The 25,568-nt window shown below is 41.1% G+C and overlaps 1 protein-coding gene across 2 annotated transcripts in view; it reads right to left on the bottom strand.

The window, feature by feature from the left end:
• ush2a (Usher syndrome 2A (autosomal recessive, mild)) overlaps nucleotides 1-25,568 on the bottom strand; it is a 191,314-nt gene that overhangs the window by 18,424 nt on the left and 147,322 nt on the right. For both annotated transcript variants that reach the window (XM_069522155.1, XM_020080329.2), the window contains exons 68-74: nucleotides 20,418-20,525; nucleotides 18,728-18,911; nucleotides 15,800-15,957; nucleotides 12,207-12,365; nucleotides 11,437-11,599; nucleotides 9,783-10,000; nucleotides 9,550-9,686 (exon numbers count right to left, since the gene is read on the bottom strand). In XM_069522155.1, coding sequence (XP_069378256.1) covers nucleotides 9,550-9,686; nucleotides 9,783-10,000; nucleotides 11,437-11,599; nucleotides 12,207-12,365; nucleotides 15,800-15,957; nucleotides 18,728-18,911; nucleotides 20,418-20,525 — 1,127 coding nt within the window. The remainder of the gene's footprint in view (nucleotides 1-9,549; nucleotides 9,687-9,782; nucleotides 10,001-11,436; nucleotides 11,600-12,206; nucleotides 12,366-15,799; nucleotides 15,958-18,727; nucleotides 18,912-20,417; nucleotides 20,526-25,568) is intronic.

Here is a 25,568-nt window from a genome sequence, read left to right as displayed (position 1 = left end):
AGACTGATATCTGTCTGTGTATGACTGCTCACCATAGGAGGACATATTTTTCATATATGTTGACTCTGCAGTTTTTTTTCATTTTGCAATTGTCTGTTCAGGACTGTACGCTTTCACATAAGCGAGCATATGTAAAGAGATTAACTGGTAACACACTTCAATGCAGCGGCGAGAGGATCAAAAAGGCTCCAATTCAAACGGAATCAAATGAAAAACCCTGACAAATCACCGTAGCGTGGCACCAAGGATGAACTGTCTGAACAACAAGCAAAATGCATGTATTCACAGTTTTCATGTCTGGGAGCCAACATGTTTTTCATCCACAGTAAAATAGGATTAATAAGCCCCGAGACACAAGCTAAATCCTCCTGCAAATCACAGCACTTCTCAGTCAAGAGAGAGCGAGGGAGGGAGGGACGCAAAGAGAGAGACACAAGGGGAGGAGAGTGATAGAAAGAGAGACGGGTGGAGGGAGTGACAAATAAAGACTGAAAGAAAAAAGACACACAAATGACATACATACATGTGCGTGTGTATGAAAGTAAGTTGATGTCTGACGGAGAATTTAAAAAAAGGACAGGAAAAAGTAGAGTGAGTTAATAAATGACAAAACAAAAACTGAGAGAGGGGGGGTGAGATAATGGTTAAAAAAAGAAGGGAGTCAGCTAAAGTGAAGGAAAAAAACAACTAGAAAATAAATCTCACTATTTCTCAGTAGAGGGAGGGAGGAACGCAAAGAGAGAGACGAGTGGTGGAGAAAGATAGAAAGAGAGAAGGGTGTAGGGAGTGAGAAATAAAGAGAAAGAAAAATGAGACGGGCCTGCTATATATGTATATATAAGTAAGTTGATATTGGACAGAGAATTACAAAAGAGGGATAGAAAGTAGAGTGAGTAAGTTAATAACTGACAAAGGAAATAAAAAAAGGAGAGGGAGAGGGAGGGAGAGGAAGACAGAGGGAGATTGAGCGAATGGTTAAATAAAAAGAGGGGAGGAAGCTAAAGTGGAGGAGAAAAAAAAGACAGATGTGGCAAAAGGGAGAGATAGATTAAGTGAGCGGGAATGAGAGATCTCTCTACCTTAAAAGCCGGTGAAATATGTGAGGCATGTGGCCTATAAAGCGGTTAACATATGCACATTGTCAATAGCAGCATCTGGCGCTGGCAGCTTTTATAGGAGCATGGAGACTCTGCTACACGCCTCTAGATGGCAATACATTCAAACACTTTATCACTGAAACACACCACGTTAACGGCCTGCTCGCTGCATCACACACACACACACACACACACACACACGCACACGCACACCGGCATGCAGACAGACAGTAATCAAACGGTGTTACACTAAAACACACTACTATTACATTACATTAACAGCTCCCTCAATAACCATTTCTCTCTCATACATACACATGTACACACACACAACCGCACAAAACAAAACAAAACACACAGTATGCTGAGAAATGACAACATGATCATTTTCAAACGATATACAATCTCTGCAGTGAATATAAACGCCACACAACTTGAACTGTACTTCCCAACATAGTATCTGTCTATAACCAGTTTAGACAACATAACTTCAGCATATTCTACCAAAGCCTCTCTAATTTTATTTGAACCTTTGGTTTCACTTAAATTATTCCAGTGTTTACATGTGATGTACTATTTGGTGTCCAGGCCTCCTAATCTTTACTTTTAACTATTCTTGCGTTTTCTTTAACATTGCGAGATTTGTTGTGTTTTTCAGCATTCAGCATCTCTGATTTCCATTTTTGATAAATGGTGGATTTTCTATTACATCTGTTTTTTTTAACCTATAATGACCCCATGAATAGCAACAATGTAAAATATGAAAGGAAAAGGTTCTTGTCAACCTAGATCCAGTGAGCGCGAGCGTGTGGATGATCAAAGTCTCTGGTTAATCATGCCAAATGCAAGAGAACAGAGGGGGAGCAAGAAGTCAAGAGAGAGAGATGGAGGGGGGTGTAAACAAGACAGAGGGAGAGGAAGGAGACAACGACAGGACAGAAGAGAAGAGACAGGAAGAGGTTGTGCTAATTTATACATTAAAGAGCCCTCAGATCTTACATGGTTCAACACAATTTAGCATTGAAGGCAACGAAGCAATCTATTCAATCTTCTATTTCCTCCTTCTGTCCTTTCCACACTCTTTGTGTGAAAGCAGCTACAGCAGGGGTCCTCTGGACAGTGTGTGTGTGTTTTACTGTGTAGCCTTTATAACAGGGTCACTGTGCATGTGTGCTTCTTGAACTTTGTGCACATTTATCATTACCAGTTTTTATGAGTGTGCATTTGTACGGACCCTAACCTGCCCATGCTTCCCTAGAAGAAGTGCATGTGTGCAACTGCACATCTGTGTTTGGGTGTGCATGTGCGCTTGTGTGTGATATTCAGGTGGAGAGGCATGGTGCGGCTGGGGGGACAGTGTGTGATACTAATTAAGAATAACCATGTGTATTTGTCAAAAGAATTATGCTGATTATTTCACAAAGGCTTCAGCACTGGGCCCTGCAGAGAGACGGAGACAGAGAGACGGACCAACATTAGCATATGGCTACACACACACGTGCCTGCGCGCGCACACACACACACACACACACACACACACACACACACACACACACAGGTAGAAATAATGTAAGCTTCTAAGAAAATACATGACAGAAGTATTCCTAATAGTAGGTGAAAGGAGTCCAGCTTTTCTACCTCTGGGACTTTTCTCTCCACAGGTCTTATCTGGACTCTGCTCTGTCACATTAAATCCTGCAGAGATAATACAGCATCATGCTGTTTCACCTTTTCCTATGTGTCTCAGATCTGTAGGTGTGTGGTAAAACATGCCAACTGAAGATATGATTCAATCCAATTCAATGCAATGCTTCAGTCCAGTCTATTAGCACAAACTGTGCCCGGTCCAGCCCTGTGAGAGCAGTAATTGTTTTCAGAGGTTTCTGAGGTCAGCCAGCCCCCCCAGAGGTCAGCCCCCCATGCCAAGCTCTCAAGCCAAGTTTGTGCGTGTGCATGTATTTATGTGTGCATGCCTAATTCAAGGCTGCTGGCACAATCTCCCTGTGTCTGTTTGCAAATGCCCTGCATGGGTGTCCCTGCTAGTCAGTGTGCGTTAGACATACCCTGACACATACAGACGTTTATGCAACACGCACACACACACACACACACACACCCACACCGAGTGCCATCAGGCATGTGTTTGTCTGTGGCCAGCACAGACATAGAGAGGGACTGTAGGGGTCTGGAACAGGCGTGCCCACTTCACACCGACAGCCATGATTGGCTTTGGCGGTTATAGACCGCAGGAACAGTGAATTTGGAATTAATGCGTGTGTGTGAGTGTGTGTATGATGTGGCCAAAGACCAATGGATATAGTCTGATGAGGGAGGGACTGTATGCTTAAAATCACAGATACCTCACCAACTTAAAATGAGTTAAAAAATTGTAGCTGATCTGGAGCCAGTTCTGTGAAATATAATTCTTGAATCAATTAAAAGAAAACTAAAATGTTATCTGAACATTAACAAAATAAATCAAAGGTAACAATGAGTATAGTGGCAGTTTTTTAACATTCAACTTGATGGAGGGTTCATCACAAATACAGCCAGATCTGCACCTTTCAGATCCAAGCTTTCTTTAAACTCATCAACACCAATGGATGGGCATTATTCTTACTGCCATATGTAAACACAAAGAGTCTGGATGCATGTCCAGGTAGAAAGACAGTGTCTCTCTCTCTCTCTCTCTCTCTCACACACACACACACACACACACACACACACACACACACACACACACACACACACACACACACAAGCAAACACACACAAACACTGCTCTAAAGTGATGACCATCATATCATGGTTGCAGCACTAAACGCCCATTAAGACAAGTGGAGAGCACTACACTGGATGGTGTGGCCTCTTCACAGACAGACACACAATAACACACAACCTGTCATTACCCAGCAATAGAGAGTGAGTGAGAGAGAGAGAGTGAGAGAGAAAGAGGAAGTAAGCGAACATATACAAAACTCACTTGAAAAAAAAATCACTTGACAGGATGAGAGGGAGACAGAGGAAGAGGGGATGAAGGGGGCAAAGATGGTGGATGAGAATAACATAAAAACTGTAATTTGTGACGTAGAGAAAACCCAGATGGAAATGTAAAGTGATGGAGGGAGGCCTGAGCCGCATGGAGCGACGGAGGGAGGAGTTGTGGAACAGATGAGGAGACAGTGAGAGAGATTGCAGTTAGGAGAAGAGGGAGTGTTGCGGCCTGATTATTTGGCTGTTTATGCAGAATGCTGAGAGCCCTCCAATCAGAGTTGGACACCTCTAACTAAGGGGTCTGATAGGCCGAGGGCCTAACGAACTCTGCATCTGAGTCTCCTCATCCTCTCCTCTAATCCTCCCTTCCTCGCTTAACCTGTCTCTTCCTCCACTTTCAACCTCCTCGTCCCTCTCTCCTCACCATGTGTACACTCAGATCGCCATTCCTCTCTCCCCTCCACTTCTCCATCTCCCTCATTTGTTAGAGGGTGTCACTCAGAGCAAGGGCAAATCCTTGTCATTCCTATTCCATGGACCACCCTTTATCCTCTGCTCCTTTGGTTAAGTGAAGCAAACTGAAGAGCTGAGCTGTGAGTAAGAGTAACAAGCAACAAGTGACGGAGTACAGCTGATGTTCAATCCTGTTTGCATATTGTTATTACTTATTTTACTGTAATTAAAGACATAACAGGGAATTAAACTTAAAGGTGCCTGCGTAGTCTCTTTCAAATATTTCTAAAAATCAAAATCTACTGAGGATAAATACATTTCCATAGAAAAGGCATTTTGATTTCCATGAAACGCATGCAAAAACTACTCAGCTGATTTCTCTGAATCTGAGAGTCAAGGAGGTCATCACATCTAGCCATGAAAGAGTCTGCCACATTCCCCCTTATATTGATGAAACAAAGGGTTTATAATGGAATAAACGATGAGCTGTAGAGATGCAGATAGGTGGAGTTTATTACTGTTGCTACAGGCCGTCTGCTTTTGTGCGTATGCTATGCTAAGCTAACAGACAGTTGGCTTCATATCTATCCTACAGATACTCTCAGCAAGAAAATGAATTCAGTCTGGCTTCATCTAAAGAACCGTTTTTAAAGTTTTCCTGCATCTGTATTCATACAGCGTGTTTCACAGCATGTGTTTAACATCATCACTTGTTTGTTGCGATCAAATCATTCCACACACCTGCAGGACATACATGTACATACTCTGATAACATGTCCATACCTATATACGTCTTCCAGCGACACATGCCTAAGTAGACATATTCTGACTGTGTAGGTCAAACACTCACACACACATTCTGAACCTCGTGTTGGCTTTGAGACACAGTTCGCCGGCTGGCCCTCGCTGTCCCGCGTTCTCTGACGGGCTCTTAATGGTAAACTAACAGATTGTAAACATGCTGCTAGCGCTCTCTCTTTCTCCACTCTCTACATTAATCACTCTTTTTCTCTCTCTCTTCTTTCTTTACACTCCTCTTCCCTCACCTCTTTTACCTCCTCCGTCGCCTCGCTCCCTCTCTCCCCATCCCTCCTTCTTTTTCCTCTCTCTCGCTCGCTGTCTCTCTTTTGCTTTTCCTGGGGTATTTTTTAAACAATGTGTCCTTCATGTACGGTTGGTTACGGGGCGTACAGAAGGACATCATTAGCGCTGGTGGTTAAGCTGTAATTTACACCATTACCGAGGTAGGGGCCATTTTTATTGCCTAGTAAATTTCAGCTCTGAAATATTTAGACCATATGGCTCAATTTGTGTAATAACCTTAATTTCCAAGCACCCTTCAGCTCCCTTCAGCGCCGGCTGTTGTTGGCGGATGGCAGAATGGTGTGTGTAACCGTTCATATGTGTGTGCACGGTTTGGGTTTGGAGCACATACACACACCAACATGCACACACCTTCACGCACACAGAAACATGGACATGGCAAAAATTGTAACGCATACGCTCAACATTACACACACTCCCCGATTCATTCATTCACACAAGCCGAAACACACACGCACGCACATACACGTATGTATGCATGGCGGTAGCAGATTAATAGGGTGTCAGCTTGTGTTTGGGTGAGGGAGCGTCAGGCGTCGGCCAGATGGTTCTCAGGGATGATGACTGTCAGGGGTCCTGCTCTGATCAATGGGATGTATTAATACAGCACACACACGCGCGTGCACACAAATAACACACGCACACACACACACTGTTGCGCATACACACACAAAAAGCATGTTATGCATACACACACACTCATATTCAGACATATGTAGCCACATAATGTAACACACACCAGCACACACACTCATATATGCACATGGACTCCCTTCACCAGTGATCCCAAGGGCCGCAGCGTAACATCTGGAAGAGCCAAGGGAGGGAGGAAAGGACAGAAGAGTAGAGGAGAGGAAAGAGGGAGGTGGTAGTCAGGGAAATACAGGAGGCAGGAAAATGTAAGGGAGGAGAGAAGAGAGAAAGGAGGAAGAGAGGGAGGTGCAGAGGGAGTAAGAGAAGAGATAGGGGAAGGAGGAGGTGTAGAGAAGAGTTTAAGTGTGGAAGAGGTATAAGATGAGTGAGCAGATGGAAGACAGGAGTTGTGGAAATTAAGAGTGCAAGAGGAAGTATAGCAGGAAAAAGTGGAAGAGTTTATAGATGAAAACAAAGCAGAGATCACAGACGAGAGGGGAGCAGGGATTGAGGAGGAGGAGGAAAATGAAAAAACAAGGTAGAAGAGTTGCAAGGTAGTGAAGGAAGTGACTGGCTGTGACAAAAAAGAAATGAAAAGAATGAAAGTGTGAAACTTGGAAGAGAGGAGAGCAGAGGAAAATACAGTGAGTGGCAGGTGAAACAAGCTCAGAATCAGTGAGAGTAAAAAGATCCTTAAAGGTTTGAATATCTACTGGAATGGACACAGCAGGTATTTCTATGAAGAGAAAGTACAGAGGAGAAGAAAGATGAACATAAGTGATGTGGGAGCAAACAAAAAAGAGGGAAGGAGAAAAAAATGAGATAGAGAAGAGCATGAAGAAAGAAAATAAAGAACAGGATTACAGAAGAAAGAGAACAAAAGCAAACCTGACACCCTGTGAGTGACCAACATGTCTGTCTGGAAGATGCAAAGGTACAGAAAGAGATTTTGTTTAGTTTCTTGTGTGCATATGTATGTGTGTGCGTGTCTGCCAGGCGGCGCGCAGGGATCTAGCGAGGCAGGCCGCCTGCGCTTCGTACCCTCATTCCGTCCGATTGCCATGACGACCCCATTAATCAGCCAGGCTGGCACAGAGCAGGGTTCCCAGCCCAGCCTGAGATCAATACACACACACACACACACACACACACACACACACACCTGCACAACAATACATCCACGAACCAAAGGGCTTGGAGACTTTAGGCAATAAAGAATGGGTGGATTGATGAATATTAAGGTGAGAAAAAAGTTAACTTAGTAATAATGAGAGAAGATAAAACAGACAGGAGCAGGAAGATAGAGAGTCACAGTCCTAATGTCACTTCGGATGATCGTTCATTAAGGGTTTCTGTCATCACTTTTTCAGGAAACAAATGAAAGACGTTCCTGAGGTTACAATCTACAGTCTACAATACATGAACATCTACTATTGGAATTCAATCTGTTTAAGACTTTAAATCTAATGATTTATTTCTTAGTATTCAAAAAAGCTACAACTGTCATAAAGTTTAATTTAACATTTTTATGATGTTGTGATCATATGATTTTCCTTTACTTGTGGTAACAGTGTTCCGCACAAACAGCGAAGAGATTTGTATTATTATTATTACTCATCACAAGAATGGCACTCAGTAGAGCACATACCTCCATAAGAACTAAAAGTCCCCTTAATTCAATCACACTGCACCAAATGTCACACACTAGATCAGTTCCAGTGGTCCAGATTTGGTGAAATCTTACAAAAAAAGAGAAACGGACAGATGTGAAAACCCCCGACCAATTTCAGGGTCTGTTTTAAGGAATCTGTGTTATTACAAAGTCAAACAAATGTACTTATTCTTGAGCTGAATGTTAACAGCAGTTTATCACAGGTTTCAAAATGTCCTTAAATTACTGTTGTCCTTTCAACTAACTGCTTGTTGTCTGTCTCTCAAACCTCAAATTCAGTGTCAAAACAAATGCATCAAACATAATTTTCAGGTCTGCATTACTAGGCAAGACACAGATGTAACCAAACCCTATTACACCCTGCTCTTTTAAAGTTTGCTGGGAACGCTGTGTCTCATTCTACTTCCTTTGTGTATTCCTAAACAACAGAGAGCGTGTGGAGAAGGCAACTGCGTGACAAATGACCGCCACCAAAACAAGTCTATGCCATGTCAATGAGCCTCTCACACACACACAGACTCACACACAAACACAGCGTTCCATATCAATGAGAAGGTGAAAGGTCTCCATTTACATCTTGTATTAATTATGAGTGACAAGCCAAAGGTCACAGTGGGAGAAGAGGCCACTCATATGGACAGAATATAGATCTACACTTCTACCTCTTCTTTCCTTTCCACTCTTCTCCCACCTTCCCCCAATCTATCACTCTGTCTCGTCCCCCTTTTGTTCCTTCACTTCTCTTTTTCTCCCCCCTCCACTTCTCTCTTTTGGTCTCACTCTCTTCTTTTCTCTTTCTTACCCACTCTATTAACTCTGCTGTTCTTTGTTCTGGCAGTATGGCTCTTTTGTGCTTCTTCTTCTCTAAGTTTCTGTCCATTGAGGCCTTTACCTCCATTCTTTTTTCCCCTCTTCTTTTCACTACACATCATGTTTGAATCTCTATCTTGTGTTGACATATTTTTGTTTGTTTCTTCTTTTTATCCGGAGACAGAATGCATCTATCTTTCAAATGATAACTGCTGCATACAAGTGGAATCATACAAGCTAAGAGTTTCACCAAGGCATGTTTGCGCACACACAGAAACAGGTGTGTGGTAGTGTGCAGAGAAGATGTAGCCACTGTTGATGGATATCTCATTGCAGCTCTGGGTGAACTTATCCTGCTTACTGAGCTGCCAACTCCTATTTATGGCAGCTGCTATCAGTGGTGTGTGTGCACAGTACATGTGTGAGGGTGTGTTTGTGTGTGCACGTGTGTGTCTGGTTTGCGGTGGCTTGCTCATAGTTTCCTCAGAGCACCAGGTATGGCAGAGAATTGTGGGAAGGGCCCTGGAGAATAGCTGGTCAATGGCTTTGTGTGTGTGTGTGTGAGCCACAGGTAGAGTCCATATTTCTTTACATGCACTGTGCACACACACATTCAGCATATTACCATATACTTTTGATTTATTTTTTAATGTTTTCAAATTGTATTCATTTTCTGCTATGCTTGCATCTGTGTGGCTCTACCATGAGGATATCAGATACAACCAATACCTGTACAACACAAAGTCTGATCATGGAGACCATTTACTGTGTTTTGTGTGCATTTACCTCTACAGTGAGAGCAGTAACAGCAGTTGAGTTGAGCGTCGGGTCCTGTTGGTGCTTCTCGTAAACCAGTCTATAATGGGAAATGAGACCGTTGGGCCGCCTCGGTTCACTCCATTTCAGATGGACTGAGTATGCACCTGTCAAAGTGCACAGCATGTGGGACTGTTACAGTGCTTCAATACAAGTACATTTTCATGTGCCAACAGCGTTTTCATGTGACTTGGTGAACTCACCGGTTGGTGTTACAGTGGGAGGAGCCATATCCTGCGGTTCTGCCTGTAAGGTCTGGGCTAAAGCCCACTGGCTCAGAACTGAGCCTTTGGGGTTGTGGGCTTGAACCCTGTACTGGAAGTAGCTGAAGGGCTGCAGGGCGGGGCTTGCATCAAAAAACTCAAGTGGCCCACTGGACCAGATGAAAACCAGCAGCTCCTCCTCTGTTCTTACTGGACGCCTATAACAAAATACATCTTTGGAGTAGTCGTTCTTTGTTTATTTCTTAAAGTACAACTGAACAAACTAAACATGTATATTTTCTAGAATATTTGTCATGTACTATACCTTTGATTTGTTTCAAACTATTCTATGAAAGTGATATTATATTAAAATCACTGAAGCTGTACTTAGTACAATCAACAACTGCACTTGAGAAACTCAAATTTTTTATGAAATGTTGGCTCCTAAATAAGTAAATTATATTCAAAATTAAATTGTTTGCACCACAGACCATGAATATAAAGATGGATGACTTTACAGCTCCAAATTATATCGATTGCCCCCTTGTGACCGGCTGCTGTATCGGTCATAAATCCAAGACCCCTCCATGTTAGCAGATAGGACATGGGTCAGACTAAAACTAGAATTACCGTCCTGCAGCTTTATGCCTCCGGGCAGTTTCAGTTGACATTTTAGTTCAGCACTCAAGGGGTCACTGTGAGCTTTACTAAAATCTAGTGAGATATTACCTAGATTCAGCTTTGAGGTATTGTGCTGAAGAGGCCAAGAACAATGTTTTGTGAGGCTACCTTGGCCGGTCTATAATGCATCTGTACAGTGTATATTGATGATTCACTTTTGTGTGTATGCAATATATCCAAAATATACCTGGAATATGCTACAAAGAAAAGGGTCACTATGTAAAGTAAGTAATCTCAAGTATGTCATCTAAAGTATTTTATTTTATTATACTTCAGTGTGCTGAATTCCACATATTTCTGGAAGTGAAATAAAGAATGTAACAGCACGTCTCCCATTATGTATAAGTGACTGTCTGATGCAAGCACCCTGATGTCTCTGTAAGCCCCTCCGTCTGTGATTATGTCGGGTTTTGGGTGTGTGTCCAAGAGAGAACGAGCTAGAAGTCCCTGTCTGCCCGAGTCTGATCATGCCAGGTGTGTGTGTACCGCTATGCTAATGTGTGTTTCCTGAGGAGTTAAAGGGCTTAGTCTGGTCTGACCCTGCATACAGATCACACACTCTGGTCAACAAGCAGACCACGACCTTCAGCATGCATTAATACACACAAACACGCACATGCACACACAACATACGCAGATTGTAAAGCAGACACTTGCCTGGAGATGAATGACTATAACGTCTAGCCTTCTGTATATACACTGTGTGTAGATTACACATATGCAACAAGTATGTGTATGTTATGTACTATATGTGATACTTCAGGTTCATTGGTGTTGTAGTGGGAACATGACAAAACCTTTGCAGTCACAAAGGCAATGAAATGTTGGAATGAGGAAGTGTTGTCAACTTTGACTGTTAGCTGTTACATCCCACTACATGGTTTCTGGTATAATGGTGAATGTCTCCCCAGTAAAATCATCAATGGAGGAGTGAAAATTTGGTTTCCACTAATTATCTGTTTGTGTATATTACCTGTATATGTAGTAGGAGGTGATGAGTCCATTAGGTCTTTTGGGGGGTAACCAGTAGATCTCCAGGACACTGGCTCCAGCTGCCTTTATTGTGGGGGGTGACAGACCTTCTGGAGCAGTCTGTAAAGTCCGAACTGAAACGGCCTCTCCTACTCCACACCTCTCTGCAGGAGCAAAACAAGAGGAACTGTCACAAACACACATATATCCACTGTAGCACAACCGATACATGACGTCAGTACATTGGTTGATCTTCATCCTACTGATGAATCCAGAAATCTTTCCTTCTTTATCTGTCTCTTTTGGGATTTTTTTCCACAACCACTCATCAGAAGTTGTACAAGTGTACGTAGGCAACTGGACTTCTCATCCAAAAGGCTTCTTCAGTTCACAAGCAAGTCCAGTTGCCTACGTACGCTTGTACAACTTCTACAGACATCATGAGTAAAATCTTGTTTAAAGATGGAACCTAATATTCCCATCATTTAGAATTTTTTTGGGTAAACTTTTTGATTGAGCAAAAAAATTGTTCCATTTACATAAAGCCAGTATCCAGCAGTTTCATTTGTCTGCCCACTTTTACAGGCCACGCAGAATACACTAAATCTGTTTTACCTACACAACAATCACAAATAGTTCTGCTGTTTTACAATAGTCAATCAATAATCAAATAGTGTATGAGACTTTAAACTGCTTTCACAACTTTGTTCACATTTTTGTTTTTAACTTCTTATCACATATAGATGAGTTTATGAATTGAATGATATTCACCAGTCTGACAGGCCTGTACTCTGATGTAGTAGGTGGTGAACGGCTCCAGATCGGTCACAGTGAGGTGCAGGTCTCGCCCAGCATGATGGATTACGGCTCTGTCACTTCCTGCGTTAAACAGGATGTTGTAGTTTACAGGCTGGCTGTGATCGAGCTGAACTGTGGAAAATGAGAAAGAAAAGTCTTATGACAATCATTAGTTACTTATATCAGATTTGAAACACATTTATAACTGAAAGAAAAAGTGAGATAAGGGTTATAATTTAATTTCTGCAAACCAGAGAGACACATCAAGCTGACCCTTCATGCTGCATACCTGTAGATTTTTCAAACGATAAATGAATGGATTAATGAATGTATGTTCAAAAATAATAAATAAATTAGAAGTAGCATTTTATGGGATTAGATTAAATTTGTCTGTAACATAAAGCCCATAGTACAGCTCTAATAAGAAAGTGCATTTGACTTTTTTAGTTTAGACCATTATTCAAACTTTGGAAATGTTTCATTTGTATTTATCTTTTTTGTTTTAATCATTTTTACTGCTTTATCTCTTTTGTGGTCATTGACCTTTTAGTCAAATGCCTTGTCTGGTTTTTATTTATTTTTGTACTTCTTGTTAAGCACTGACATTGTTTAGAAAAGTGCTAGACAAATAAAGTTTATTATATGTTAAAAACAAGAAGTGTAAATCAGGGTTTCCTACAACAGAGTCAACGTATCCGCTTATTTTTTTATGACTAACGTTAAACCATTGGTGAGCCAGGCCGAGTATTGGTTGTTCCCCTTTGACCGCTGCTATTTCAAACTGCTGCAAACAGTCTCTATTATTTACTTATTTTAACACACAAAAAATAAATCTGACAACTTTTCAGACACAGTTTTGCTGCTTTCCATAGAACAGCGTCCCCAGTGTTACCCTGAGAGGGTGAGTGAGTGAGTGAGTGACACCTCTCTCTCTTTTTGAGCAGCAAGTTCGACTGTGTGAAAGACAAAAGCTGCTTCCAGACATGTAATGCAACTCTGGAGGTGAATGTGCGAAGACAATTGTCCATATCAGTTGAACTGGACATTAAACAGCCTTTACTGCTGTCTGCTCCCTGAGACAAAGTCTGCGTAATGTTCGATTACACTGATGGGCAAACAAACAAAGGGCTGATACCGGTTGAGAAGACAGAGAGCAAATATGATGCAATGACATCATGAATATGTTTATTAGCATCAGGCCATTCCACACCAGTTTCCAATACGTCCTCAGTTTTGCACAATGACCATACACGGTACAATCGAGAGCCTTTACAAAGCCGGCACTGTGGTCTCACAAACAGATAAAAACACACTATTGTATACATACAGAAACACCCACACAGATACACACATGAACTTAGACTTTGTTAATATTCTCACCGGAGGTTTTTCCATAATTCAGGCCTACTGTATTGTGATGGGTTATTCAACATTCATGAACTCTTGATATCTTGAGAACGAACTGATTACCAGACAAATGAAAGACTTCAATTATTCACCCCCCAACTCGCATATGCACACACACACACTGACTTCATCACATGGGGCTTTTTATATGAGCACACTTTAGCTGCGTTAATGCACTTTCACATAGTCCACACACAAACTAACGGATGTGCGTGAGCACACACAAAAGGGTGAAAGTGAGTGTCTTTGTGATCGCTATGATGCTCATCCATACAGGTATAAATGTCACTGTGATATTTACAACCGAGCTACTGCTTTAACACTTTCTTCTTATATCTGATGGTTAAAATTACAATTGCGTAAAAAATACACTTTCTTCTACATACAAAGAGTCAGATACAATCACTACAACAGAGGCCTTTTCAGTAGCCATAAGTCAGTGTTTTGGCAGTTAGTGCATGTATATGAAGACAGAAACACACACGTGCATATACGTACACATACAGACACCCTGTCAGAGAGTCAGGCACACACACATACACATACACACAAGTCGAAAACACTCCAGACTCTGGGCTCAGGGAGTTAACCAAGCGTGAGAACCCAGCCGATATTTCCTCACCTTTAAAATCAACCCGTAATGACGATAGAATAGGCCTGCCTATGGAAATATCTCCACAATGACATGCACACACATATGCACACATGCACGCACACTCACACTCTCACATACACACGTATAAGGATGCATGCATAAACACAGTCACAAATATACGGAAAACAAAAGACAAATGCACGCACAAACACACGCACACGCACAACAATACACACACACACAAACACACAAACATGCACACATCTACACACACAGTGAAGAGTCTCTGCTAGTTGGCCCTATAAGCGGTTTCTGAGATAGGAAATCAGCCTAATGAGAGAGTAATAGTCAATGATAGATGGGTTAGGGCAGACAATCACTGCCCCATAAGCATGAAACTCAGCCCTAAGTGTATGCTCATGTATGCCTGTGTGTGTGTGTATCTGTGTGTGTGTGTGTGTGTGTGTGTGTGTGTGTGTGTGTGTATCCAGGTCCTGAGAGGCCAGAAGGTGAATGGAAAACTACAAGTCAGGGTCTTGGTTGCAGTCTGATGAATTTATTCACATGTAGGAAAAAAACTTCTCTCTGGTCAGTTTAATATGGTGACTATTTTTTATTGTCTCGTAAAACTCCAGTAAATGTGACAGACCATATTTTAGTATTGTGACAATACTAAAAGATTTGAATATAACTTGATATGGAATTTAACACTATATGTATCACATTAACTGTTTCCAGTGTCTCGTTCATGCTTGTCATTCTGTAGGTTTATCATAGACTGTATATGAAGATGGATAATGTGTCTCCACTTCTTCCCGCAATCTAGAAATAAACTGACAATATCCCAGATATGATATGTTGCCATCTTGCATATTTGGAGTCTCTGCAGTAGCAATCAGAAAATGAAGCTTGCTTGGCCAATAGTGAGTCAGTATCAGCTGTCAATCATGATGTTCATCCTGTTCTTAAAGCATCAAATGACTAATTTAAACCAAACTCTAAAAAGTGTTGGAGTTGAACATGGAGGAGGCAGAGTTTATGACCTTCAATGCAGCCAGCCACCAGGGGGCGATCAAGACACCTTGGCTTCACATTTAGGGAGCAGTCATGTAGTCCATCTTTAAATACAAGCTATAGGGTTAACTGTATTGCACTTTAATTCTAAGTTAGACTATCAAGTCAAATGCAGTCTCTGCATCTCAAAACAGATTTGAAACACTGAAATGAGTCTGACTGCTCATTACCCATAATGCCACAGCAACATCTGGAGTTTGTGCAGTCATTAACAGAAGTGATTGGTTAATGAAGATTCCAGACAACACTAGTGAGAGTGGAGGAATCCACTGGTTCTTTGTGTGCTCCACCACTGAAAATTCCCATTTCTTTCTTTGAATAATATCATCGGTGCCTCTAGAAAGAGTCTCCATACAAAGATACTAGAAGTTATTTCAACCTTGTGCCTGTGCCTAAATGTCCGAATTACAATGTGTACATGCTAAATGTTAAAACTGAAAACAGGCTTTTTCCATCCATCCATCCATCCATCCATCAGATTTCTACTCACCAGGAGGGATCCAGTCTAGAGAGATGGTGCGGGGGCCTGACACCGTCACATTGTGGGGGGTTGGAATCCCAGTGGGGCATGTAGCTGGGGTTTGAATCACATATTTGTCACTCACACCCGTCCCACCTCCTGTACTAGCCTCCAGCTCATACACATACCTAAAGAGATGGAAGGGTAAGGGGGTAAAGAAGCAAAGAGATATTAAAAGAGGGCTCTCATTGATGATGAAGTGAGAGTAAAACACTGAGGTAGCTCAGACAACCACTCTTTACACCTGTGGTGAGCAGAAAAGCTTCTCAGAATGAACAACACATCAAACCTTATGGAGTTTATGACCATGCATCAGGTTCCTCTCCTGTCAATGGACAGAATCCGTGGCTGCAGTTGACACAGGGTCATGAAATATGCTAAGGCACTCAGTGTCAGAGCCTGGCACCAACAGCATGGATCTATGGACCCAACCTGCTGAGTGTCAACAGCCCACGCGTGGTGGTGGTGTAATGGTGAGGGGAATGTTCTTCTTATGGTTTCCTCAGTATCATGTCACAAAATAAAAATGATCTCAAACTGGTTTCATGAACGTGACAGTTAAATTCTATTTGGATCATGGACCTGGCCTGGACCACCACATGGGGCACTGACTGCAGTAGCAGGTTGTTCTTTGCTATTGACCTTTCATAATAAATTAGTTAGTTGAATGTTCCATGGCAATACCTTAAAACAAATCCTTGAATTATAAGCTTCAGGGTTCTGATTCATAGCTAGTACGTAATTTTATAAACATTTATATTAATGCAATTATCCAAAAGAATCTCAAGAAAGAACTCTAGACACACAACTCTAGAAAGACAAACACAAAGAAATCTTTGTCTTCAGCAAACTTCAGGATATGAACGAATGTGTGTCCATATGGCTGAGTGTGTGTGTGTGTGTGTGTGTGTGTCTGTGCTGATACAGTGACTACACTTGAGGCCCAATCTTTCCCCTTCTCCATCATACACCTTTCTCTCTCTCTCTTTCATTTGTCTTGTTGCCTCTCTCGATCCACTCTGTACCTCTGACGCCCATGACATCATAAGATAGATTTCCCTTTTAAGAGCGCGTGGCTGGCTGGTGCTAAAGCTTACATTAGCTGTGTAAGTGGGCCACCATTTAACATTAAAAGCCTTTAATTTGCTATAAACTCCAGCACACATGCATTAATAGGCAGCAGCGTTGGGTTATTGTTCCTGCGCCAGGCGTTTTAAACAGGAGGCCATTAGCACATCTGCAGTGGGTTAGAACGCAGGCAAGAAAAGATATTAAAACATCATATGTTGCTCTCATACACACACATGCACAAAAACATAAATAAATGCACCTCACTGAGAGACCAACTGAGAGATGGAAGGAAAGAGAGATAGTGATAGAGATCATGACAGGAAGAGAGCGACGCAGTGAGAGAGTGAGTGTGATGGAGGGTGAGAATTTTATCATGGCATAAGGTTTCAGTGGGAGAATGAATTTTAACACTTCATCACTAGAAGATATTTACTTCAATGTAAACACCGCCTTGGGATATCAAAAGTAAAATACTGTGTGTGTGTGAGGTAGGTAATTGATGAGTGGGGCATTTGCATCTGTTTGACTGTGGTTGCGTGTGGTTGTGTGTGTGTGTGTGTGTGTGTGTGTGTGTGTGTGTGTCTGTGTGTGTGTGTGTGTGTGTGTGTGTGTGTCCTGCGGGGCCAGCCAGAGGGAATAGGTTAATTCTCTCGTCATCTTAGACACTTCCTGGGCTGCCGAAGCAAAGTGACAGCTAATCAACATTGTCATAAATAATCAATGGCCACTTTGAGCAGTCTCATGCACAGACACATGCACACAAACACACACACACACACACACACACACACACACACACACACACACACACACACACACACACAGAGGAAAGCAAAGAAACACACAAGTGTGTCTGGATAATGGGGCCGGTGCTCCCTGTGTAATTCTTGGTGCAGGACTAAATTGGGAAAAGAAGGGAAGGAGGAAGGGAATGAGGTAAGAGGGGAAGAACAGGAGGGAAGGCAGAGAGAGAGAGAGAGGGGAAAGAGAAGTGAATAGGGAGTGAGACAAGTGATGAGAAGCGAAGGGTCGGGAAGGAAATGCCTTCTGGCAGACTATCTGGAATTAGGGAAAATTAAACGTCACACACACATACAGTCCTATCTTCTTCTTCCCTTCCTTTCTCTTTCTCTTTCACACACACAGAGGAGATTGGAGTACTGCAGGGTGTTATCCCAAGAATTCTATTTGGGGTAAAGAGAAATTGTCTCAGGAGACAGAGAGGGCCGCGGAGTGAGAGAGAGAGGGCTGAGGAAAGAGACAGAGAGAGAGCTGGCGAGAGAGAGAGAGAGAGAGAGAGAGAGAGGGGTAGACAGGAGAGGAGGAAAGGTGAGGAGAGAGAGAGGGTATCATTTTACACCCCCATAATTAAAACAGAAAATCCATCTTAGGCAAAAAGACACGGATTAGTAAAGGTTAAATGAAAATAAACAGATAAATAAAATCTACGCTCCACTGCTGTCTGTAAGCAAAAAGCCAGATCTGATTTGTGATTTTAATGCATGTGCGTGTGTGTGGTAATGTTTGTGTCTGTCATTGCTATGTCAAATATTTGCTCATTAAATGACACAAACAGACATATACAGAGTGCAGTCCTCAGAGAGAGAGAGACGATAGGAGAGCTTTCAAAACAGGGTGACCCCGATATAAACACACACAAACACCCATGTGCAGGCACAAATGGGAAAAATTAGGAATTAAAGGAATGATTAATTACGAAGCTACAAGTGAAGTGTGTTTATGCACGTGCTGCTTCTACACACACTTCAGTACATGTTTGCATTCACGTGTGTGTGTGTAAAAAGCGTGGGAGTGCATGATGTCCACCTGCGGTTTGGCAGGAGTCCAGCATCAGTGTAATTCTGGTCACGGTGGTCTCCAGTAAAAATAGTGTGACCGTCTCTCTTAAGTCTGTACTGGGAGATATGTCCATTAGGCTGCGACGGTTGATCCCAGTACAGCTCCACTGCAGATGTGTTCATTATCAAGTGTCTGGGCCTCGACCAAACACCTAGAGAAGCAAAGAGGGGAAGAAGCAATTTTACTTTAATTACATATTAAATCATTACAATAATATTTTTACAATATTCTTCTTATATCATGTACATTCTTATATTTGTTATTCTTTATATTATTTGAATATGGCATGTATTCATTTTTGTATTGTGTGTTATGTGCCACAGGAGTTTCCCAGTTTGGGATCGATAAAGTACATCATCTAATTCTTATTATGATTATTATGACTTTTATTATAACTCTTCAATGAATCTCTTACAGCTCATTCTAACGATTCAGTTTATCTTCCATTTATTTCAAATAAGATAATTATGATGCTGCCTGAAAAGTAAAGTACATCATGTCTTTTTCCTTCCTGGTACCAAAGTGTTCAGCAGCACATCTAAAGTATTTTTCTTTACTAATCGAGTAGTACATAGTGCCTTGTGAACAAGATCACTGATATTCATTATTATGAAAAAGCAGATTATTAAATCATTCAGGCAACACTTAATTCTCACTGTCACTGAGATTAGAACCAAATCAAAAGCACAGGGGAAGATGTGATTGGAAACGTGAAATTCAATTATTAAAGAATTTCAATTATTTGGACACAAAAGACTTTAATTTATTGCATTTTAATTAAGAGGGAATTGTTTACCAATATAGAAACACAAACATGTAGCAAACATGTTAATTCTAATGGCACAGACAGATATTTTAGATGAGATAAAATGATGTGGTGGCATTGTGGCTGACATTGAGACACAAGGATAAGGGTGGGGAGCGGAGGAGAGGAGGTGCTTAAAGAATAAAAAAAAGAAAAGGCCCATAGAAAAATAAAAAGAGTGAAAGACAAAAGATCCAATAGTTAGGAGCACATAGGGAAAGAATGAGATATTTAAATGGGAAAGAAACAGCAAAAATACTGACACAGAAGAGTAGAGATAAATGTGCAATAGGTTTTGAGAGGAGAAACAATATGTAAAAGAAGCCGAGTGAGGAAGATGGGAAAAATAAGAAAACTAATGTGGAAGGAAAAGATCAAAACAGTGGCGTTAGACAAGATACAAGGCAACATCAGGGAGAGAGAGAGAGAAGTGGAGGAAAAGAGGAAAATTATCATGATTGTAGTTTTCAATAAACAAAAATCCCTAAAGCAATTTTAGTCAGGAAAAACAAAACAAGGCTTAATTCTGCAGCCAACAGTGAGGAAGACGAGAGACAGAGAGAGAAAGGTGAAGTGTAGGGCGATATGGTAAAGGGAGACCAAAGAAGGACAAGAGAGGGGGAGGATTCAAGGAGAGCAGCGGGAGGGGCGAAGAGAAGTGAAAAAAGTGGACTATGAAAATATCTAAAAGAAGAAATCAGACATTTACAAAATATATTTATAAAAAAAAACATGTGAAAGTTGTAATATGGATTTGGACCTGAAGTCAGTTAAATGAGTCAATTATATATTTACAACAATGTTAAAAGTTTTTCCAGGAACATAAACACAAAGAGTTTTGTGTGTGCATACCAGCAGGCGAGGCTTGCAGCGTGCGTCCTGTTGACGGTAAGCTGCTGCCACATCCGTCTGCTGTGCAGGCGACCAGGACAAAACTGTAGTCTGTGTATGGCAGCAAACCTGTAGCACACAAACATGTACATGGATTGAAACATGTATCAATAATCAACTAACTACACACATAATACATTTGTCAAAACTTTTTATTCTCAAAATAAACTAAACAACAATTCAGTCTCCATAAACTGAAATGGGCAGAGGGATGTATAGAGAGACAAAGAGGAAGAAAAGACAAACCGAAGTAAAAGAGAGGGAGAGAGAGGGGAAAACCTTCTCAGCCCGTATCAATCGCTCGCTTCCTGACGGCTTTCTTTCTCTCTCTCTGTATCACTCTCCCTCCCTCTGTTCTTTCCACACTCTCTCAACGGATGGATCCATATCTGTCGGTGTTAAATTATGCATGCCATAACTCAATAATGAAACAACGTAAAGATGGGCAGCCGCGGAACTGACATGGGATAGGACCGGTCCAACGCTGTAATGTCATCAGCTTTTGATCTATGATAATTATGATACCTTGGTATGCGTTTAGGCTACAGCGTCCAGACATGATTTATTTATAGGCACCTGCTATGCAGTCTAAAAGACATCACATAGCGACTGAGTGGTGCTTTAACTGCAACCACAGGAACTCTGATTTGGGTGTGATATTGCATTTATTATATTAACATTTAAATACTGAAAGTTGTGCATATTCTAAATAAAGTTGGAACCAGTTTCTGGCCTTTCCCTTCCAGCCTGGTTCTTAATGTAAATTGGATGGATGAGGATGAGGATGAATGGATGGATGCAAATCCTTAATGCTGTTGTGGGGGTTGACTGGATATTTTATGGTCATTCACTTAGCTGACAGGCTACAACAGCTTACAAATCAAATTCAAAGGAAAATGAAGGGAGTAAAACGTCTATTTCAAAAAGGATGACTGCAAAAACTGTCTCTGGCACTGCATAATACGATTCTTTATTTCTGCTTTATCTGCACTATTCTAGGTTAGGGAATCCATATTTTATATCATCAATGATTTCTGATGGATTATATAGAATTTTAATTTATAAAAATAATTACTAAAGGCTTAAAAATACTGGAAATTATTTTTGAATAAAAGAGAAATGTCTTTTATTTAATGGCTCTACCTTTGTATGTTCAGTATCGAAGGGCAGTGGGGGAATCTTAACTACCACATGATTCATGGAAGGATTACATAAAAGTACAATGCCTTTAATTTAGCGGCGAAAAATTACCACTTGTAAAAATTAATTAAATATAATTTTGCTATTAAAATAAATAATCTATTGCTATTTCCAGCTGTGTGTATTTGGAGGTTGAAAGACAGACAGGGACACCTACTGTGTGACTCAGCTGCTGTGGCTTAGATGTGTCAGTACCCATCCTGTGTTGACGGCAGCGAACATACACACACATGCACAGACACATGCACACTCGTGTTTACACACACATGCACAAACACACTTTTTCTTTCTTTGAATAAAAGTTTATTTATTTTTTTGTCATTAAATGAAGACAAACTATCTCCCTTTAACTGCCTTTAGTCTGAAATGTGTGTCAAAAGGGGACAGACCCACACACACACCACTAATGCACAGCAGAGTGCTTCAACACGGCTTCCTCACGTCTCTTTCTACTGCTTAGCCTGCTTAACATGCCTTGCAGCCTGCCATGCTTAACCCAACCTCTGATCAATGTGCGTGTGTGTGTGCAAATGTTCTGACAATGTTGCCCTGTGTTCGGGTTAAATAAAGAAAATCTGCCAGCCGTACGAAAGTACTAGTGTGGAAGCGTAAGGCTCTGTTACACTATTTAACTGTGCAACTAAGCGTGTGTATATGCATGTGTGCACTCTTGCAGAGTAAATGATATCTACACTGCAACTGATGTCATTTGTTGCAACACTGAATAAAGCAGTTACCCTTCAGTACATCTTACAGACATACAGACAGTATGTCCATATGAGACTCAGAGCAGGGCTGACAACTGTGCTGTAATATTTCCACCCCAGACCACTAGTAGACAACTTTATGAGGCAAAGAAGACATGTAGCAATGGCTTCAGAGCTGATTAAAATGTGTGCATAAACAAAATAACCAAATGTTACCCATCTCTATATTAATTGCAGCCAGTATTTAGCTCAGGAAGTGTAGCTGACTGATCAAAGAGCATGCTTGTAAAAGTTGATTTATCAGTTCTACCTTCAATGAAATGAGCACACAGTCTGAGACTGAGTCTTACAGGCCATAAAAAAACCTCTGAAGCATCCACTGATTCTCCAACCACTCCATGTTATACCATCCTAAATGTTGATTAAACCAAGCACAATTATACTTCTCATCTCATGCATGTGCAGATGCAGGCGAACTCGCACACAAACACCTCTGATGTGTTTTCAGATATGTTTGAGACTCCTCCTGAAGAGGGCAGTGTTGTTCTGCTGGAGAAACACCACCAAGACGACAATGGTGTGTGTGAGTGTGTGTGTGTGCGCTTGCGTGCACCTTGAATGATGAGCGAATGTGTGCATGTGTGTGTGCTCATTCCCATATGTGCGTGTAACCATGCATGTGTTGTTATGTGCTTGATTACTGAGAGACAGAGGAAGCTTCAATCATTTTAACAGTGATCACCGGGAAGTGAAAAACAGGTGGAGGGCGTTCTGATGCGAGCAGCCAGCGGCTCACTAACACGGAGTAAAACCAGGCTCGCAAGAGCCGGACACAGCGGAGGTTGGTCTGTGTTCGTGTATAAGACAGAGAGAGAGGCAGAGACTTTGGTGGACAGACAGAGTTAAAAGTTGGTGCTTACATTCAAGTAAAGAGTTTCCAGGTGAAAAGAACAAAATACTGTAGAATTGTTGTGGACTTCTCTATCTCAACAGTTTGTAAGTGTGTATGCATGTGTTAGTGTGAGAGTGTGTTGCTCTGGGGCAGTAAAAATAAGTAAAAATAACTCATTTAAAACAGTATTTTACTGACAGGTTGCTGAGTCCTGTGTGCATTAGAGAATGTGATAGGATGGTGGGCACAGGCCGCAGTGCCATTCCAGTTACCTGATACACACACAGACAGAGAGGGAGAGAAAGAGATGGTCATGTAAAAGAGAAGATGGAGATGTAGTAGGAATGTGGTGCAAGAGAATAAGAGCAGAGAGAGAAAGAATGTGAAGTCTGATGAGAAACCATGAAAGAAAAAATGAAGTGCAAGATGGGAGAGGGATCAGACATTCTGTCGAAGAAAGAAAAGAGGAGACAATAACAACAACTTCTTAAATGGCTCCATAAACTGAAAGAGCAGACGCATCAGGACCAAGCAAGAAAATGGAAGAAAAAAACAGAAAGAGAGGGAGAGAGAAAGAGAGTTAGGACAGAGCTTTGATAACACCTCTCCTAAATAATTAAGAGTTTGACTTCCTGTCTGTGGCTCCCTAATGCAGAGACCGTCTGGAATGGAACAATGAGATCATGTTCTCACACACACACACACACGCATCAATGCATGCATGCACACACACACACACACACACATCAATGCATGCATGCACACACACACACACACACACACACACACACACACACACACACACACACACACAGGTAAAACATATTGGACTGTACAAACAGATGAAGTCAGAAAGCAAAAGAAGTATGAATATGTCTCTTTATGTTTTTCAGTTGAGATGCAGATGAGTTTAAATTCTTGTTTCAACAACGCTGACTCATTTAATAATATATTTCTAAAAGAAAAAAAGCAGAATCTGGAGATGCTAGATTTTTCAAATGAATAGAAATTCATCACTGTATTAGAAATTTCTGCTTTTAACACAAAACACTATTTTATCCAAAATTTAAGTAAATATTAAAATATGTATCTTTGTCTTTTTGTCTCTTTTTATCTGTTGACCCTGAGAAAAAAAACCTTACTCCTGTCTTTCTATGACTACATCTCTGTCCATTTCCTTTATGAAGACAACAGAAGTAAAGCAGACTTGGGGCCTGAGCAGGAGAAAGAGTTTTGACAGGCTCGACACAGCTGAGTAACATGGATCCAAACGTATTTCAAACAAACATCGAAGTTAGAAGCTACAGAGTGCGATTGTTAACTGGGTAAAACTCCTTGTGAAGCACTGACACTTCTGACAGATTCAGAACCAATACACGATAAGAAAGGTTGTTTTCTATCACCTCTCCTCCTTTCCCTGTGTCTACATGCCTGCACCTATACCATGGACCAATCAGAGCACGGACTGTGGGGGAAAGGCATTAATAAATAAAAGAACATACTCTATTCCCTGCTGTTCTGAATTAATAATGAGCCTACAAAAGACCAATTAAACACATGATTAATGCCATAATCTATATAATTGCAGGCAATAATTCATTGTGAGCTAATGATAGCAATACTTAATATCGATTCACATGGGGTGTCTTTGTACAGTAGTGCTTAATTCTTTCAGTGAAGTGTCTCTGTTCAGAAATGTGAAAACTTCCATTAACAAGAGTCTATTTCTAGCTTCTCCTGAGGCCAGCTGTTGATAAACAGGAAATAAAAGAAGCAAAAACATTTGTTTTTATATTTTTAGATTCTGGCATCATGGAGGGAGCAGCATACTTAGTTTTCATGATAACATTGCAAACCAGTAAGAAGCACTATTCTTTACGTAAATCTCCACACCTCCACTGTTACAATTGCATTTTTATTGCATGTAAAAAATTGCATGTTATAGACTAAAGAAAACAGCAAATGTCGAAAATTTCAGAATAACTTGGGTGCTTCAATTGAAATTTTGGAACAATGAATCCTATATTTGTATACCTCCATTTTAAAGCAACAGGTCTTCCCAGTTAAATGCACTGTTTTACCCTTCTCTGCTTCATAAATTTAAATAATAAGGCTGACATCATGTATATCATGAGTGATACACATGACTGAATAAAAGTTGTCTTGATACATCTATCTTTGGCCCTACAGATACACCATTCATCACATCACATAAGTTACACTGTGATTCACTCTTAGATCGACATTTTGTGGCAAAGAAAAAAAAGGCACATTACTCCAGCGTCTGTGGTTTGAGTGACTGAGTGTGTGTGT

The sequence above is a fragment of the Paralichthys olivaceus genome, chromosome 1 (assembly GCF_024713975.1).
Source record: "Paralichthys olivaceus isolate ysfri-2021 chromosome 1, ASM2471397v2, whole genome shotgun sequence".
NCBI classification, from domain to species: domain Eukaryota; kingdom Metazoa; phylum Chordata; class Actinopteri; order Pleuronectiformes; family Paralichthyidae; genus Paralichthys; species Paralichthys olivaceus.
This window is presented reverse-complemented; position numbering and strand designations above follow the sequence as displayed.